The 18,322-nt window shown below is 40.5% G+C and overlaps 2 protein-coding genes and 1 pseudogene across 2 annotated transcripts; 1 reads left to right on the forward strand and 2 right to left on the reverse strand.

The window, feature by feature from the left end:
- Nucleotides 1-4,270: 4,270 nt before the first annotated feature.
- LOC138833733 (olfactory receptor 4X2-like) lies at nucleotides 4,271-5,200 on the reverse strand. Its single transcript, XM_070032028.1, has one exon. It carries the CDS (start codon nucleotides 5,198-5,200, stop codon nucleotides 4,271-4,273), a length of 930 nt encoding a protein of 309 aa, XP_069888129.1.
- Nucleotides 5,201-7,266: 2,066 nt separating this feature from the next.
- Nucleotides 7,267-14,507, forward strand: LOC138834219 (ATP-binding cassette sub-family D member 3-like; annotated as a pseudogene).
- A 2,325-nt stretch (nucleotides 14,508-16,832) lies between these two features.
- Nucleotides 16,833-17,762, reverse strand: LOC138833734 (olfactory receptor 4B1-like). The gene has a single exon (XM_070032029.1). It carries the CDS (start codon nucleotides 17,760-17,762, stop codon nucleotides 16,833-16,835), a length of 930 nt encoding a protein of 309 aa, XP_069888130.1.
- Between the last annotated feature and the right edge of the window lie 560 nt (nucleotides 17,763-18,322).

The raw sequence follows: 18,322 nt of genomic DNA on the forward strand, positions 1-18,322 counted from the left end.
TCATTGTACTGGTAGCTTTAATATGGTCTTGTTTGTGATCATTTGGGTAAATGATCAAAAGTGGGATTGTTGGGTCATAGGGGAGCTCTATGTGGAGTCTTTTGAGGAACCTCCATACTGCTTTCCAAAGTGATTGAGTAAAACATTTTAAACATCTAAAGCAGTTTTCAAAACAAAATAAGCTCTATGCCAACACTACTAACAAATGTTAACTAAACATAAGAAGCTGTAAGCTTCAACTAGCAATTCATAAGAAATCTACATGAGCCTTTCAACTTAAGGGAAAGTTTGAAATAATTGCTTTTGCATAAACAATGAACTGAATTAAGTGTCTTTTCTAGAGAAAGAAACATGAAAAAAGCAGTGAATAATAACATGAAAGTTCTGAATATTTATGTAAAACGTATATATATTCTGTCATATGTCCTCATAATATACACTTACCAAATCCTATCAGCACCAGTAGTCTCTATACTGATGAATGTGGCTTAATACATTTAAGGAAGATAAATTTTGAAATGTGTATAAATATTTGTTCTGAGAAACTGTATTTCTTAAAAATCTTTGTGATATAAGCAGAGCATTGTGACTCATGCCTATAATCCTAGCCACTCAGGATTGTGAGATCTAGAGCATTGAGGTCCAAGGCAACCTGGTGTAAAAAAAAAAAAAATAAAAAATAGGAGATGATTTTGGAAGAGTGGCTCAAGTGATAGAGTATTAGCCAAGCACATGCTAAACCCTTCATTCAAACCCTACTATCAGCAACAAAAATTAAACTGTACTTCTTCACTTAGAATTATACATTGTATTTCATTCAAGGTAGATTTTATTTCCTAGTCGAGTGTATTTTCATCATTGACTATCCACTTTTCTTTCCAAATTCAATGGAACCATACCAGTCCTTTCTCTTTTAGAATTAGAAACATGAGCATCGAAGTAAGCCAGACCCAAAGAAACATGGGCTGCCTGCTTTCCCTCATTTCTAAGAAGGAGAATGTGCCTCTATATCTACAAGTAGCTCTAATGGGCAGTAAAACACAAATAATTACTCTTGGGCATGATTAATTACACAGCAGTCTAAACCTTCACACAGTGAGACCAAAGGAAGATATTCTTAGGAGAGGATCACAATGGCTCAATAGCTATGTGTATGTGACCCTAGAAAATGATGCTTATGGAAATGAACTCCAAGAAATGGAAACAAGAGGGGTTTTATTGTATTGTTTGCAACCCTTTTCTTTCTTTTCTTTTCTTTTTTTTTTTTTTGGTTTTTAACTTTTGTCACTGTATTTGGTTTCTGTACCCTTTGTCTTGTAATTCAGATCATCAGATTTGGGGAGGGGTAGGGGAAACATAGAAATGGTGGGACAAAGTGTGACCAATTCAGGAGTGATATTTACTATACACTATGTTGGAAATTACCTATACAATCCAGGAGGGACGGGAGGTGGGGGGGAATCACTGGGAAAGACAAAGGAGAAGGTGACACTGTTCAAAAGGAAATATACTCATTGCCTGACTTATGTAAATGTAACCCCTCCGTACATCACCTTTACAATAAAATTCTTTTTAAAAGAACATGAGCCTCCATCAGGAAGAATGACATCACCCCATTTGTTAGGCAATGGAAAGACTTGGAAAAAATCATATTATCTGAAGTAAGCCATGCCCAAAGAAACATAGGTCCCATGGTTTTCCTTATTTGTAATAACTAGTATATGTCTGAGACAAATAGAAAAGGTCAAAAGCTATGTACCATGTTAATTGAAATGAACCCCAAGATTGCTATTGTTTCTAACATATTTATAAGGTACCATGTGATTTTTTTATGGCATTGTATGTCCCTCCCCCACAGTAAAACCCCTGTTTACACTGTATTTAATGTTGGTATAATTTTGGGGAGGGTAAGGGAAAAAACAAAAAGTTTAAATAGGGATACAATTACCCAGTGCAACAATGAGATGTAGAAGACACTATGTTGAAAACAAACTTTACGATTTATAAATGGGGGGCGGGCGCAGAGGGGGGAATGTAGTTGTGGAGGTGGGAAAGAAGAGATGGTAGGGGAAAACAAAGGAGGAGGCCACAATACTTGATAAGAAATGTACTCATTACCTTGCTCTGTACAGTATTTTCACAATAAAAAAGTTATCTAAAAATGATATTTTAAAAAACATATGTACATATGACCATATAAGATGATGCTAAGGGAAATGAGCCTCAAGATATGGACACAAAAGGTTTTCCTTTGTTGTTATTTTTAATGTACTAAGTGATTTTTTTTGTTTCTTCCTATGTTCTTCTTCTATAGTATATCCCTGTTGTCACTGTATTTGATTTTTGTTACCTTGCATCTTGTATATACATTTATCTAATTTGGGAGAGGAAGAGGAATAACAAAATGCTGAAAGAAGGACACAGGATGACCCATTGCAACAATGAGACTCACAAGATATCATGTTGGAAATGAACTTTACAACTTTGAGGGGAGGGAGTTGGGGGTGGTGAGGAAGCAAAGGGATAGTAGGAGAAAAACGAAGGAGGGCGTAACAATGCTCGATAAGAAATGTACTCAGGCTGGGAAGGGATGTGAAGGGTAAACCAAAGGAGGAGGCTGCAATGCTTGGTAAGAAATGTACGCATTATCCTGCCCATGTAATTGTAACCCCTCTGTACAGTATGTTCACAAATAAAATAAAATTAAATTAAAAAAAAGAAATGTACTCATTACCTTACTCATGTAACTGTAACCCCTCTGTACAGCATCATTGCAATAAAATAAAATTTAAAAAATGAAAAAAGTAAAAAAAGAACATGAGCATACATGTTCCTTCGTGTGTTACTTTGCAGATAAAATACATAAATGGCAACTGTTTATGCTTTTAAATGGGAGTGTAAAAAAGAAGTTTCTTGCATCTTCCCTTCACAACAGTCAAAAACTGAAGTCAACCGCATGTCTATGATAATATTTATTTTAACTATAGCACATTCATGCAATACAATACTATTCACTGAAGAATATGAGGAAACTATTGTAATCCACAGCACAGATGAATTCAAAGATGATTTAGATGAGTTAAAGAAGCTGGATACAGAGAGCATAACCTTATGGAAGCATGAAGAAGCTAAATGGATCCGTGTGGATCAGATTTAGATGGCAGGCCAGGCACCGGTGCCTCACACCTGTAATCCTACCTAGTCAGGAGGCTGAGATCTGAGAGTCATGGTTCATACAGCCCGTGCATAATGTCTGTGAGATTCTTGTCTCCAATAAACCACCAGAAACTGGAAGTGGCCCTGGGCCTCAAATGGTAGAGCACTACCCTTGAGCTGAAGAGCTGAGGGACAGCCCTTAGGCCCAGATTTCAAGCCCCATGACTGCACTGTGTGTGTGTGTGTGTGTGTGTGTGTGTGTGTGTGTGTGTGTGTGTGTGTGTGTAATAAAAAATAAATTTAAAACAATGTCAAGTGTTTAATTCAGTCAAAACACATTAATAAATTGATTCAATGTAATATTATGCATAAGGTCTTCATGATCTAAAACACAGTAAACTTAAAATTGACCAGAAATATAGTAAGATGTTTTACTGTGATATTAAACATGGTATTATATATATTTGCAGAAAGAAAGAAAGAAAGAAAGAAAGAAAGAAAGAAAGGAAGGAAGAAAGAAAGGAAGGAAGGAAGGAAGGAAGGAAGGAAGAAAGAAAGAAAGAAAGGAAGGAAGAAAGAAAGGAAGGAAGGAAAGAAGGAAGGAAGGAAGGAAAGAAAGAAAAAGAAGGAAAGAAAGAAAGAAAGAAAGAAAGAAAGAAAGAAAGAAAGAAAGAAAGAAAGAAAGAAAGAAAGAAAGAAAGAAAGGAAGAAAGAAAGAAAGAAAGGAAAGAAGGAAGGAAGGAAGAAGGGAGGGAGGGAGGGAGGGAGGGAGGAAGGAAGGAAGGAAGGAAGGAAGGAAGGAAGGAAAGAAGGAAAGAAAGAGAAATAAGGAAAGAAAGAAAGAAAGAAAGAAAGAAAGAAAGAAAGAAAGAAAGAAAGAAAGAAAGAAAGAAAGAAAGAAAGAAAGATTGATTGATTCTCCAATGGCTTGTTATGGTCAATTGCCCCCATTAGAAAACACAATGAATAAAATTGAAACTTCTGGAGATAATATCAACTAGGATAATCTAGAGCAAATAAGTCCTGTGCATTTTCCTCCTAACCATGATACCCCTCCACTTTAAAACACAACAGCATTCATTCTAAACCCAAGGGCTAAAGTCCCAGTCAGCTTCTATTTCTCATCCACTTTTAGAGTTCTGATCCACAGCTTCTTCACCGCCTTCTTCACTTCTGCATTCCTCAGGGAGTAGATGATGGGGTTCAGGAGGGGAGTTATCACCGTGTAGAACACGGCTACCAATTTGTCCATGGGTGTGGTGGAAGAAGGCCTCAGGTAGATGAAGAAACAAGGTGCGAAGAACAGGATGACCACGGTGAGGTGGGAGCCACAGGTGGAGAGGGCTTTGAGCCGCCCCTCAGCGCTCTGAGTCCTCAGGTGCCACAGAATGACCACATAGGATGCCAAGAGGACCGCAAAACTGACCACATTCAGGGTGCCCCCGTTGGAAACGATCAGTAGCCCAATGAGGTAGGTGTCTACGCAGGCGAGTTTAAGCAGGGGAAGGATGTCACAGAAATAGTGGTCAATGATGTTGGGGCCGCAGAAGGGCAAGTGGAAGATGAGAAGGATCTGAGCAAAGGAATGCACAAAGCCTACCAGCCATGCTATTCCCACCAGGACTGCACACACCTTCCGGTTCATGATGCTGGTGTAGTGCAGGGGCCTGCAGATGGCCACATAGCGGTCATAGGCCATCACAATGAGCAGCAAAATCTCAGCACCACCAAAGAGGTGGAGGAAGAAAACCTGTGCCATGCAGCCCCCCAGAGCTATGACTTTCCTTTGAACCAACAGGTCTGAGATGAGTTTGGGAGCTATATTGGAGGAGTAGCAGATCTCCACAAAAGACAGATGGCAGAGGAAGAAGTACATGGGGGACCCCAGGCTCCTGCTGGTGGCCACAGTGAGCATGATGAGGAGATTCCCCAGGACCACCGCTGTGTACAAGAGCAGAAATATCACAAAGCAAACCCTCTCTACCTTCTGGTTAGAAGAAAGTCCCAGAAATATGAATTCAGTCACATTGTGGATGTCAGCCATGTGGCCACCGCTAAAAGGCAGTCATTTCAATGGGATGCCCTAAAATGATATAACCAAAAGACTCCTCTATGAAATGGGTAAGTTACATTGATCTCTCTTGCACTTGTCTCTGAGAGGATGGTATTGAAATATTAGTAAGTGTTGGTAATGTTTAGGAGAAAGAACATCCCAATAATGCAGTCAGCAAGTGCAAATGTAATCATTTGTGGTTGGAATAAAGAGGGAGATAACAAAGCATCAAGTGATAGGTGGATTCCTACCAGCTGTGTCTCTCTTGATACTCACCACCCATCACAAACCTGACCTCTGTCACAGCTTATAGATCCTACTTCTGCCTCCCATCAGAGATTGGCCTTCCACACGGGGTTCCTGGTCGCCTCAACGAATATCAGAATTCCAGCTCAGCCTTGCACAATTCTCCTCTTTACTGCTGCCCTCATCTCCTCCAGGAAAGGACTAATATTGGTCCACAGTTCTCCCTTTTGCTCCAGCATGTCTTCCTTAAGACTCTATCCTTCAAACACCTCTAGGCATCAACCAGTCTGCTCACTGTCAGATTTGCAGACTGCCCTGGTCCATGCTTCACTTTGACCAAAGTATCTCAGAATGGTGCTTATCTACACCTTACCTCCTACAGTAATATTCCAAGACATCTGAAGCCAGGAGCCAGATGATTTCCTCTCATACAAACAGCTAACCAAACAGGCTAAAAAGACCATGACCTCAAGGGAACACAATGTCATCATTCCAATTACAGAAACAAAGAGGACAGACACCTGCCCCAAATGCTTAGGTCACCAAGCAGTTCTACCAAGCAGCCATTCGTAGAAGAGATCACTAACAGGAGGCTAGACTCCCCAGATTTACACTCAAGTTTTGCAGGGAGGACTTACGTGATATCTAGAAAGGAAGATGTTTCAACTTCTAAGAGACTCAGAGGCCAGACTATCACAGGCAGATACCTATCTCCAGAGATAAATTCCAGGCCTACATATCCTTGGATTCCTCCCAAAGACAGGAAACTCATCTCCTCCAGCCATAGGCCCTCAAGTCCAGTGGCTCCTCTTCTCTAAAGATGTTTTGGAATCTCATTCTGAACTATAATGGCCTATGGGGCCACCTGTCCCACTGAGGGCAGAGATGTCATACCACTCCATCTCCAGGGCTCACAGAATGACTCCAAATGCATTTAGGGAACATCACTGGAATAGAGGATATGTATCTCTCTTTTTTATTTTTTATTTTATTCCATACACATATTTATTTGTCATACCTTCTTATCACTGAGTTTGATGCTCTGTAGCTATTTGATTCATATTGAAAAGAACAAAGGACCAAGGCCACACTTTAAATGCCCAGCCTCACACAGTACTTTGCTCTAAGACCCACGGCCATCACCTTGTGAAATGCCATATGCCCCGCAGCACCGAGTCCTCTGCTTTTAAAGTGGAACACTTCACCACATGCAGAAGCCATCCAGAATCACAAAACCAAACCCCCACTCAGGTTTCTTGGCTCTTCTTGCCTTAGTAATCTTTTCTGTACTGAACATAGACACACACACACACACACACACACACACACACACACACACACACACACACACACACACACACACACACAAGTTCCTGAGCTCACACAGTTTTCCCAGCTAATCATAGCAGAAGCATGTGGCCAGACAAAAGCCCCAGACCCTTCCTCAGTGCTGTGGCCCCTGTTCCCCTTTCAGATTTAGACTTGAGAACATGGCAACTGAGGCACCACGATCGCAAGTCCACTTGCCATATGGACAAAAGCAAAGGAAACTTGCCTCACAGATATTCCATGGAGAACTGAGCACTCCGGCAGCTCAGCCTCCAGTTCACTCTGCTTAACTAAGAGGAGGGCAGGCAGCATGATCAAGGGAGGAGAAGTGGGCCTCCAGGGATCTGGAGGGATCACCCTTCCTAATCAAGCAGAAGATCTCATGGGAGGCGGGACTCCCACAACCTCTGAAATCAAGGAGAAATAGAACGTTCACAGAGCATGGACCTGCTCAAAGTTGGATGGGAGTTCTCCACCCTCTCATGAACTTGTTTCTTCTTTGGCATTGCAATAATAATAATAACAATGATGATGATGATGATGATGATGATGATGATGATGATGATGATGATGATGATGATGATGATGATGATGATGATGATGATGATGATTGCATTCAAAAGTGTGATTCAAGGATCAGGGACCATGGGTGTCAGGATTGGTGGTTCTCAACCAGGGTGATTTTCCCCCAAAGGACTTCAAGTGATGTCTGCAGATATTTTCCATTCCAACTTGGCTGGTGAGGTGGTGTGCCACTGACATGCAGGTCAGAGGGAAACTAAATGTTCAACAAACACGGGGCTGTCTCACATAGCAGTGAATATTCCACCCCAAGGTGTCCATGCAGCCTCTGCTGAAGGGCACGTGGAGAGATGAAAGAAATGTTTCCCTGAATTGATCCAATCATTGAAATGAACTGTTGAATGTATGTGTGTACATATGTGTGTGTATATATATATATATATTTCTCGGACTATAACTGTATATGTTTTAAATTTCCTGTGGTAAAACATTTTTACATTTAAAGCAGTTTTCAAAACAAAATAAGCTCTATGTCAACACTACCAACTAATGTTAACTCAACACTGATTAAAGAAAATAAGATGCTGTAAATTTCCACTAGCAATTCATAAGAAATCTACATGAGCATTTCAACTTAAGGGAAAGTTTGTAATAATTGCTTTTGCATAAACAATGAACTGAATTAAGTGTCTTTTATAGAGAAAGAAACATGGAAAGAGCAGTGAATAATAACATGAATGTTCTAAATATTTATGTAAAACATAAATATATATTCTGTAGTATGTCCTCATATTATAGACTTATCAAAGTCTGTCAACACCAGTAGTTTCTATATTGACATATTTGGCTTAATACCTCTAAGGAAGATAAATTTTTTAATGTGTGTGTAAAAATGTTTGCTCTGAGAAACTGTATTGCTTAAAATCTTTGTGATCTAAGCAGAGCATTGTGATTTATGCCTATAATCCTAGCCACTCAGGAGTCTGAGATCCAGAGCATTGAGATTCGGGCCTACCAGGTGGAAAAGTCTGGGAGACTCCATCTCCAAAATCATCAGCAAAAAGTAGAGCTGCAAGAGTGGCTCAAGTGATAGAGTATTAGCCAAGCACGTGCTAGACCCTACATTCAAACCCTACTATCAAAAACAACAAAAATTAAACTGTACTTCTTCACTTAGAATTATACATTGTATATCATACAAGGTAGATTTTATTTTCTAAGTGAGTGAATTTTCATCACTGACTATCCACTTTTCTCTCCAAATTCAATGGAACAACACAAGTCCTTTCTCTTTCAGAATTAGGAGCATGAACATAGAAGTAAGCCAGACCCAAACGAACTTTACAACTTTGGGGGGGGGGGGGGGGGCGGCGCCCTGCCGGGAGGAATGGGAAGGGATGGGAAGGGGAAAAAAAGGAGGAGGCAACAATGCTTGATAAGATATGTACTTATTATCTTGCCCATGTAATTGTAACCCCTCTATACGGTATTCTCACAATAATATATATATATGTATATATATATATATATATATATATATTTTTTTTTTTTAATGAAGGTAGCCAGACCCAAAGAAACATGGGCTGCCTGCTTTCCCTCATTTCTAAGAATGAGAATGTGTCTCTATATCTACAAGTAGCTCTAATGGGCAGTAAAACACAAATAATTACTCTTGGGCATGATTAATTAAACAGCAGTCTAAACCTTCACACAGTGAGACCAAAGGAAGATATTCTTAGAAGAGGATCACAATGGCTCAATAGCTATGTGTATATGATCCTATAAAGTGATTCTTATGGAAATGAACTCCAAGAAATGGAAACAAGAGGTCTTTTATTGTATTGTTTGCAGTCCTTTTATTTTTTTCCTTTTTCCTTTGGTTTATTCCCTTTTGTCACTGTATTTGATTTCTGTACCCTTTGTCTTGTATATCAGTTTATCTGATTTGGGGAGGGGAAGGGGAAACATAGAAATGGTGGGACAAAGGGTGAACCAATTCAGCAGTGATATTTACTAGACACTATGTTGGAATTACCTATACAACTTGGGAGGGAAGGGAGATAGGAGGGGAAACACTGAGAAAATAAAGGAGGAGGTGACACTGTTCAAAAGGAAGTGTACTCATTGCCTGATTTATGTAAACATAACCCCTCCATACATCACCTTTACAATAAAATTATTTTAAAAAGAAAAATGAGCATATATATTCCTTCTTGTGTTACTTTGCAGATAAAATACATAAATGCCACTGTTTATGCTTTTAAAAATGGGAGTGTAAAAAGAAGTTTCTTGCATCTTCCCTTCACAAGAGTCAAAAAAAAGTCAACCTCTTGTCTACCAAGATAATATTTATTTTAACTATAGCACATTCATGCAATAAAATACTATTCACTGAAGAATATGAAGAAATTATTGTAACCCACTGCACAGATGAAATTCAAAGAGGATTTAGATGAGTGAAAGAAGTTGGATTCAGAGAGCACAACCTTTATGGAAGCATGAAGAAGCTAAAAGGATCCATGTGGATAAGAATTAGATGTGGGGCCAGGCACCAGTGGCTCATACCTGTAATCATACCTACTCAGGAGGCTGAGATCTGAGGATCACGGTAGAAAGCCATCAGGGGCAGGAAAGTCAGTGAGTTTCTTATTTCCAATAAACCACCAGAAAACTGGAAGTGGTGCTGTGCCTCAAGTGGTAGAGCACTAGCCTTGAGCTGAAGAGCTGAGGGACAGCGCCCAGGCCCATAGTTCAAGACCCATGACCAACCCCTTCCCCCCCCAAAAAAAAAGAATTGGATGGGTAGGTACCAGCTGGGGTTGGTGTTACCTGGAACGAATCAAAAGAAGTTGCTGGAGTACCACAATGATTCCCTATCTTGTTTGGGATATTGGTAACCTACTGTGTACATTCATCAAAAATCTTTCAGTTATACATTTAGGTCTTTATATTTTGCTAGGTTGTATATTTTACCTTGGTTGTAAAACAAAATGTACTTAGGATAGGGGAATATCTGTTCTGGGCATCAGAATACCCGAATTTGAGCCCAGATTTGCACCTGATTTATCTTAGAGTAGATTGCTAGTACTTCTCTTTTAGCTACAGTATTAGGATCTCTAAATTTTCATTTGAATACCTGGAAAAAATTATACTACCTAATTGTTGTTGAAATTTCAAGGGAACAGTAACATTCTCTTACTTTTTCCCTTTCATTTCCCTGGCAATAGGAATGCTGAAATTATGACTGAAACTCCTCAAGCCATCTTGAGTGGTGGGGTGAGCATGGGGACAGACGCTATTATGGATACAGAAATGCAGTAGCAAGCTCCCACTCTAAACTGTTCATGTGAAGACTTCTACTTTGTTTCAGATTCTTTTCCTTGTAGCTAAAACTTCATCTAAAACTATGTATTTTACATTGAGGATGATTAGCTAACCTCTTATTGAGTTTGTAGGGTTGCTATAAGATCTGAATTAAGTACCATTTGTGAAAGGACTCTGAAATGTGCATAAGGCATCATGCATATTTTAATATACCTAATATATTAAATTATAATATAAATAAATATAAGGTGTGCCAATTAAGTCTAATCACAAACCCAAATGTGCACTTCAGACATTTCCATGCAATTGGGGCGGGGGGGGGGCGGGGGGGGAGGAATGGGGGAGAAATGGTACTTTCTTTGTGTGTGTGACAATACCATACAGAGGGGTTACAATTACATGGGCAAGGTAATGATTCCTTATCAAGCATTGTTGCCTCCTCCTTTGTTTCCCCTTCCCATCCCTTCCCATCCCCCCCATTTCCCCTTCTTCCCCCCCCCCGCACCTCCCTTTCCCCCTCTCCCACTCCCCCACCAAAGTTGTAAAGTTCATTTTTCGACATATCATCTTGTACATCTCATTGTTACAATGGGTCCACCTGTATCCCTATTTAAATGATTTGTTTTTTTCCCTTCCCCTCCACAGATTATACCAACATCAAATACAGTGAAAGAAGGGGTTATACCATGGGGGAGGGACATACAAAGCAACAAAGAAATATTTTATAAATATGTTAGACACAATAGCAAGAAAGAAAAAACATCTGAGTCATTTTCTTGGGGTTCATTTTGCCTAACATCCACTTATCTGACCATTTTTGCTTGACTAAGACATATACTAGTTATTGCAAATAAGGGAAACCATGAGACCGATGTTTCTTTTGGCCTGGCTTACTTCACTTAATATAATTTTAGGGATGGTACTTTTTTATCACAAGTTAATACACTAACACCACCTCTGTATCTCAAGACAAATTCATGAAAAATTCTTTTTTGGCTCCTTGTATCTGACTCAGTCCCTTCCCAAGTGGCAATGTGGGTGGCACTTGGATGTCTGGTTTATTCAGCATCTACTGAGGTCCTGCTGCATGCCCTCACCATGCAAGGCCACGTAGAAAGGACACAGACACAGAACGGTGAGGCTGAAAATCGGATGTGACCCTGATCAGCCTGGAGAACACATGTGAAAGCAAGTCCTGGTGCAATTCCTCGTGTACTACCATCCCTCGATTGACAGAGTAAAGCCAGAAATGCAGAGGCCCAGGAAAGGTAGGTGATTTGATTGAAAACTCACCACCACCTGAAAAAAAAAAAAAAACCTTGATATACACTATTTACAAGACAGGAAAATTCCCACACATACAAAATGCTTCCTTCCCTAAATACATTTCAGACCTCAGCAAAACATAAAACTATACAACATACCACCCCAGGGAACCCTGTGCCTGGTCCATGTCCAGCAACATGTCATTCCATTCCTTTGCATCCACAGGCAGACGTAAGACCTCATTCAGGACCATAAGAATAAAAACAAAGATATTGTGAAGAGGAATTTTTGAAAATATCTCTCAAAGGAAAAATTGGGCCTCTCCCACACCCCTCGTGGGGAGATGTGGTGCCTAGACTTGTTGCCATACCACCATGAGGAGGACAGCAGGGGAGACAAGGAGGCAGCAACCCACTGGGCTACCAATCCAGAATCAGGTCCGAACCACCTACCTTCAAACTTCCCCGTAAGGAAGCAAAAAAAAAATGATATGGTGGCTTACACCAAAAATGTTTTGTGCCAATGATTAAAATTACTACATATTAAGTTATTAAGTTACTATTAAATTACTAAGTAGGGGCTGGGAAAGTGGCTCAGTGGTAGAGTGCTTGCCTTGCATGCCTGAGGCCCTGGGTTCGATTCCTCAGTACCATATAAGTGGAAAAAAAAAAGTTCATGCTAAGTACTTTGTGCCTGGCAGAATACACAGTTCTGACATGACTAGTTAACTCCACCACCATAACACAGAAGCCGACAGAGGTAACATATAAAATATGGACTTGGGGACATGGCACTATGGCTAGAGCGGTAGAGCACTCGCCTTGAGCTGAAGAGCGCAGGGACAGCATCCAAGCCCAGAGTTCAAGTCCTACGACCACCAAATATATATATATATATATATATATATATATATATATATATATATATATATATATATATATATATGGACTTGGCTGTCAGACAATAAAACTTCATGTGTCAGAGAATAGTTTTCTCTTTCTGAATTTTCTCCCCACTGCTTAAAAATGTATAAGCCAGCAGGGCACTGGTGACTCATGCCTGTAATTCTAGCTACTCAGGAGACTGAGATCTGAAGATCCCAGTTCAAAGCCAGCCCGGGCAGGAAAGTCCATGAGACTCTTATCTCCAGTTAACGACCAGAAAACCAGACGTGGTACTGTGGCTCAAACTGGTAGAGTGCTAGCCTTGAGCAAAAAGAACTCAAGGACAGTTAACCAAAGAAACAACTTCTCACAGTCATTGGGGTTCATTCTAGAAATTGTACATTTGCATCCCAGTGGATTTTATTTTATGATATCCTTGAGCTTTGTCTGTCTTTTTCTTTCAATATAGCAGGGCCCAGCAAGTATGAGGCCTACTTGCTTGTTTTTGTGCTATTCCTAACTCGACTTAGCAGACCCATTGGTAAGATGACAATAACTGAGCAAAAGTATGAAGGTGAATACAGATACATTAATTCCCAGCACATCACTAACAGTGAGGAAATTGCCTTTTACAATGGGAATAAAAGAGAAAAGCAGACAATCCATGCAGTCTTTTGAAAACTGGAGCATCTACATAATTTCACTTTCTTTCGATTTTCTGGGCTTCATTGATAGCATAATTGCCAAATACATTGCCACTGTGGTCAGATTCCTAGTTGTCAGTTATCCTTTCCTAGATTTATCTCATCCTCGACATCTTAAAAGTACACATTCAGAGCTTCTGGAGGATTACTACCAAAGTGGAAGAATGCGTTTGCAAATGTCTCAAGCTCTGCGTCGAACAGTATTGGCTGGACATGAAATGACTAGATTGGATGGTTTTACTGCTAGGATTACAGAATTAATTCAGGTACTGATGTATTTAAATCATGGCAAATATGAACACACAACAGTCTCACAGCAGGAGAAGCATTCTGAAGGAGCACAGCTCAGTCCCTTGATACCTGGTGCTAGAGAAATCATCAACCTCGATAACATTATAAAGTTTGATCATGTTCTTTTAGCAACACCAAAAGGTGACGTCTTGATCCGAGATCTTAACTTTGAAGTTCGGTCTGGGGTCAATGTTCTCATTTGTAGTCCCAATGGCTGTGGAAAGAGCTCACTCTTCCATGTTCTTGGTGAATTATGGACTCTCTTTGGAGGACGTCTTACTAAACCTGAGACAGGAAAGTTATTTTATGTCCCTCAGAGACCTTACATGACCCTTGGAACTCTGCGAGACCAAGTGATATATCCAGATGGAAGGGAAGATCAGAAGATGAAGGGGTACTTGGACAATGTGCAGTTGGGTCACATCCTGGAGTGGGAGGGCGGCTGGGACAGCGTCCAGGACTGGATGGACATACTCAGCGGGGGAGAAAACAGAGAATGGCCATGACAAGATTGTTTTATAATAAGCCGCCGTTTGCCATTTTGGACGAGTACACCAGTGCAGTGAGGGTGTATGTAGAAGACTACAACTACAGCCACTGTTGGAAGGTGGGCATTTCCCTGTTCATGGTGCTTCTCTCTGGAAGCACCGTGAGTTCTACTTGCATATGGATGGCAGGAGCAATTAGGAATTCAAAAAGATCACAGAAGATACAGTCAAGTTTGGTTCTTAGAGAAATCAGAGAACTGTACTTTTGTCAATGAAATGAAAATCATTACAGAATACACATAGAAATAGTACCTTGTAAAATAAAGTTAAGCTTGTTTTTTGAAAAAACAAACCAATCAATTAACTAGCTATAGAACAATTGAGAGCATGTTGTTAAAACATTTAATATTATATTAGGATATTGCTAATTGTGTATATGTTGGTTTAATTATTAATATGTACTAAGAACGTCCTTATTCTTTTTTTATTGTGAAAATACTGTACAGAGGAGTTACAATTACATGGGCAAGATAATGAGTACATTTCTTATCAAGCATTGTAAACTCCTCCTTTGTTTCCCCTTCCCATCCCTTCCCATCCTCCCCTTACTCCTCACCCAATCCTCCTCCCCTTCCCCCCACCAAAGTTGTAAAGTTCGTTTTTCCACATAACAACTTGTACATCTCATTGTTGCAATGTATCCACCTGTATCCCTATTTAAACGATTTGTTTTTTCCCTTCCCCTCCACAAATTATACCAACCTCAAATACAGTGAAAGCAGGGGTTATACCATGGGGGAGGGACATACAAAGCAACAAAGAAATAATCTTATAAATGTGTTAGAAACAATCATCTGAAAGAAAAAAACATTTGAATACATATCTTAGGGTTCATTTCCCTAACATCAACTTATTTGACCTTTTCTGCTTACTCAAACATATACTAGTTATTGCAAATAAGGGAAACCATGCGACCTAAGTTTCTTTGAGCCTGGCTTACTTCACTTAATATAATTTTTCCAAGTTTTCCAGTTTGAAGGATGGCCAATAGATACATGAAGAAATGCTCAGCCTCCCTAGCCATAAAAGAAATGAAAATCAAAACAACATTGAGATATCACCTCACCCCAGTTAGAATGGCTATAATCAAGAACTCTAATAACAACAGATGCTGGAGAGGATGTGGACAGAAGGGAACCTTACTGCATTGTTGGTGGGAGTGTAAACTTGTTCAACCACTTTGGAAAGCAGTATGGAGGTTCCTCAAAAGACTCCACATAGAGCTCCCCTATGACCCAACAATCCCACTTTTGGGCATTTACCCAAATGATCACAAACAAGGCCACACTAAAGCTACCAACATGACTATGTTTATTGCAGCATTATTTACCATAACTAAGATATGGAACCAACCCAGATGCCCCTCAGTAGATGAATGGATCAAGAAAATGTGGTATATATACAGAATGTCCTTATTCTTGTGGTTGAAAATCTGCCTGAATTAAATTGGGCTTCAATCAGTGGGGGAAAAAAAAGAACTCAAGGACAGGACCCAGGCCCTGAGTTCAAGCCTTATAACTGAACAAAAAATAAAAGGGAAAAGCCATTCTTAGCTCATAGGTTACACCAAAATAGGCAGTAAACTGGATTTGGTTGAAGTCATTGTTCAACAGGTTAAATCACACTTATAACCCAATGTCTTCTTAACCAAAACTGACCACCTTAACCCACAGCCCAGATACTCATTGTCTTAGAAAGCAAAGTGATATCAGTGTGGGGATTCAGATGGTAATGATTCATTAATGCAGTAGACTTCCTGTGATTCCCCTTCCAGAGGCATTTGTAATCTAACAGTGTTCTTCTTACTCATGAAATTGAACTCCTTCCATGGAGTTTCCAGCACCAAAATCAGCCTAAGGTAAGGAAGGCACGAGATAAAGTAAAGAAGACTTCCTGGTGCTTCCCCAAGAGGGAGCTGCTAAGGAGTGCAAGATAAAACAGGCGCTTCCATCTCCAGACCTTACCACATAGCACAGCTAGCCCCAGAGGTGAAAGAATAAAGCTGAGGCCACAGAGCTGATGGATGTCAGGGTAGAATTCCACTCCGGGTCATCCATCCCTACATTCTACACACTTGCACTTGGAGATTGTTAGAGAAGAAGTGGAAAGTAGCCCAATGTGAATATGTTCCAAAATACTGTTAATTTTGACAGTTTGAAATGATGCCATGGAATTTATTGGGCTCCAGCATGATGTCATATGCCCATACTCCAAGCATTTAGAGGTTTTGGTAGGATGACCTTGAGTTTAAGGCCAAGCTGTACTACATAAGGAGCTCAAGACAAGACTGGGTTGAATAATGAACAGATTCTTGCTCTTTCTCTCTCCCTCTTCCTCTCCCCCTTCCTCTCTCTTTGTCTTTCTCTTTCTCTTCCCCCTTCTCTATCTCTGTCCCTGTCCCTCATACAACAAAAGCATGCCTAGATTACATCTGCCATTTAGATAACTAAATAAAATTGCCATCTGTAGTCACCCTGTACATGCTACTTTCTGTCTTGCGTTTTCATTTCTATTCCATCCTTGAAGTTACTTTCTTCCCCCACAACTTCCTCATGGCATTTTTCACCTCGGCGTTTCTGAGTGTGTAGATGATGGGGTTCAGCATGGGGGTGATGACGGTGTAGAACACGGCCACCAGTTTGTCCTCAGTGTAGGTGGAGGCAGGCCTCAAGTAGAGGAAGATGGCGGGTCCAAAGAACAAGAGGACCACGGTGATGTGCGAGGCGCAGGTGGAGAGGGCCTTGCGCCTCCCCTCCGCAGACTGGTTCCTCAAATGGACCAGGATGACAACATAGGAGGCCACCAAAAAGAGGAAGGAGAATACAGAGAACAATCCACTGTTGACGAACATAATGATTCCTACCACAAAAGTGTCAGTGCAGGCAAGCTGGAATAACGGATGCAGGTCACAGAAGTAGTGGTCGATTACATTGGGACCGCAGAAGGGCAAGGGGAGGGTGATGAAAATCTGAATTATGGAGTGGAAAAAGCCCCCCAGCCAAGAACCTGCCACCAGACGGTGACACACGGGCCGGCTCATGATGGTTGTATAGTAAAGGGGCTTGCAGATGGCCACATAGCGGTCATAAGCCATCACGGTCAGCAGGAGGATTTCAGTGACTCCAAGGAAATGGAAAAAGAATATCTGTGTGAGACAGCCCTTCAGGGAGATGGTTTTAATCTTCACAAGTAGGTCGGTGATGAATTTGGGGACGACAGTAGAGGAGTAACAGATCTCTACCAGGGACAGGTAGCTGAGGAAGAAGTACATGGGGGAGCCCAGACTCTTACTGACACTGACCGTCACAAGGATGAGACCATTGCCCACCACTGTGGCCAGGTACACACAAAGAAAGAACATGAAACACACTTTCTGTACTTCTCGATCCTGGAAAAGGCCAGTGATGATCAACTGGGTCACGTTATTTGGAGTGGCCATGGGTTCAGTTCAGGGATGCTGGATGCCAGTATCTAAGAGGCCTGCAAGGAACCAAGGAGCATGATACCAATCCACATTATTCACACCATCTAGAGAGGATAAAACAATTTATCATATGCTTACTACTTATACACTTGGCCAAATACAATCCATAAATATTAAATATTCACAATCTAACACTTTATTTTAATAAACTCTTATTATTAGAAAGTGAAGACTTAACAGTAGAAATTGAGCCAGACACTGGTGGCTCACACCTGTAATCCCAGCTACTCAGGAGGTTGAGGATTGTGGTTCAAAGGGTAGAAAAGGCCAGAAGTGGTGATATGGCTCAAGTAGTAGAGCACTAGCATTGAGCAAAAGAAGCTCAAATACAGTGATCAGGCCCTGAGTTCAAGCCTAAGAACCAGCATACACACACACACACAACATATACACGCACAAATTAGTAGAAATTGAAGGCTTAGAGAAGTGGTTATTTGTCCAAATCATATCCCTGATATAAGACATACTACTATTTCCCTTTATATATATTTTTCCCAAATTTGCTTATAATTGAC

This window comes from Dipodomys merriami, unplaced genomic scaffold, assembly GCF_024711535.1.
Source record: "Dipodomys merriami isolate MVZ:Mamm:240054 unplaced genomic scaffold, mDipMer1.0.p SCAF_21, whole genome shotgun sequence".
In the NCBI taxonomy this organism is placed as follows: domain Eukaryota; kingdom Metazoa; phylum Chordata; class Mammalia; order Rodentia; family Heteromyidae; genus Dipodomys; species Dipodomys merriami.

Bases quoted from the DNA above. Each gene is read 5' to 3' on its own strand.
- LOC138833733 (XM_070032028.1), bottom strand. From the start codon at position 5,200: ATGGCTGACATCCACAATGTGACTGAATTCATATTTCTGGGACTTTCT.
- LOC138833734 (XM_070032029.1), bottom strand. From the start codon at position 17,762: ATGGCCACTCCAAATAACGTGACCCAGTTGATCATCACTGGCCTTTTC.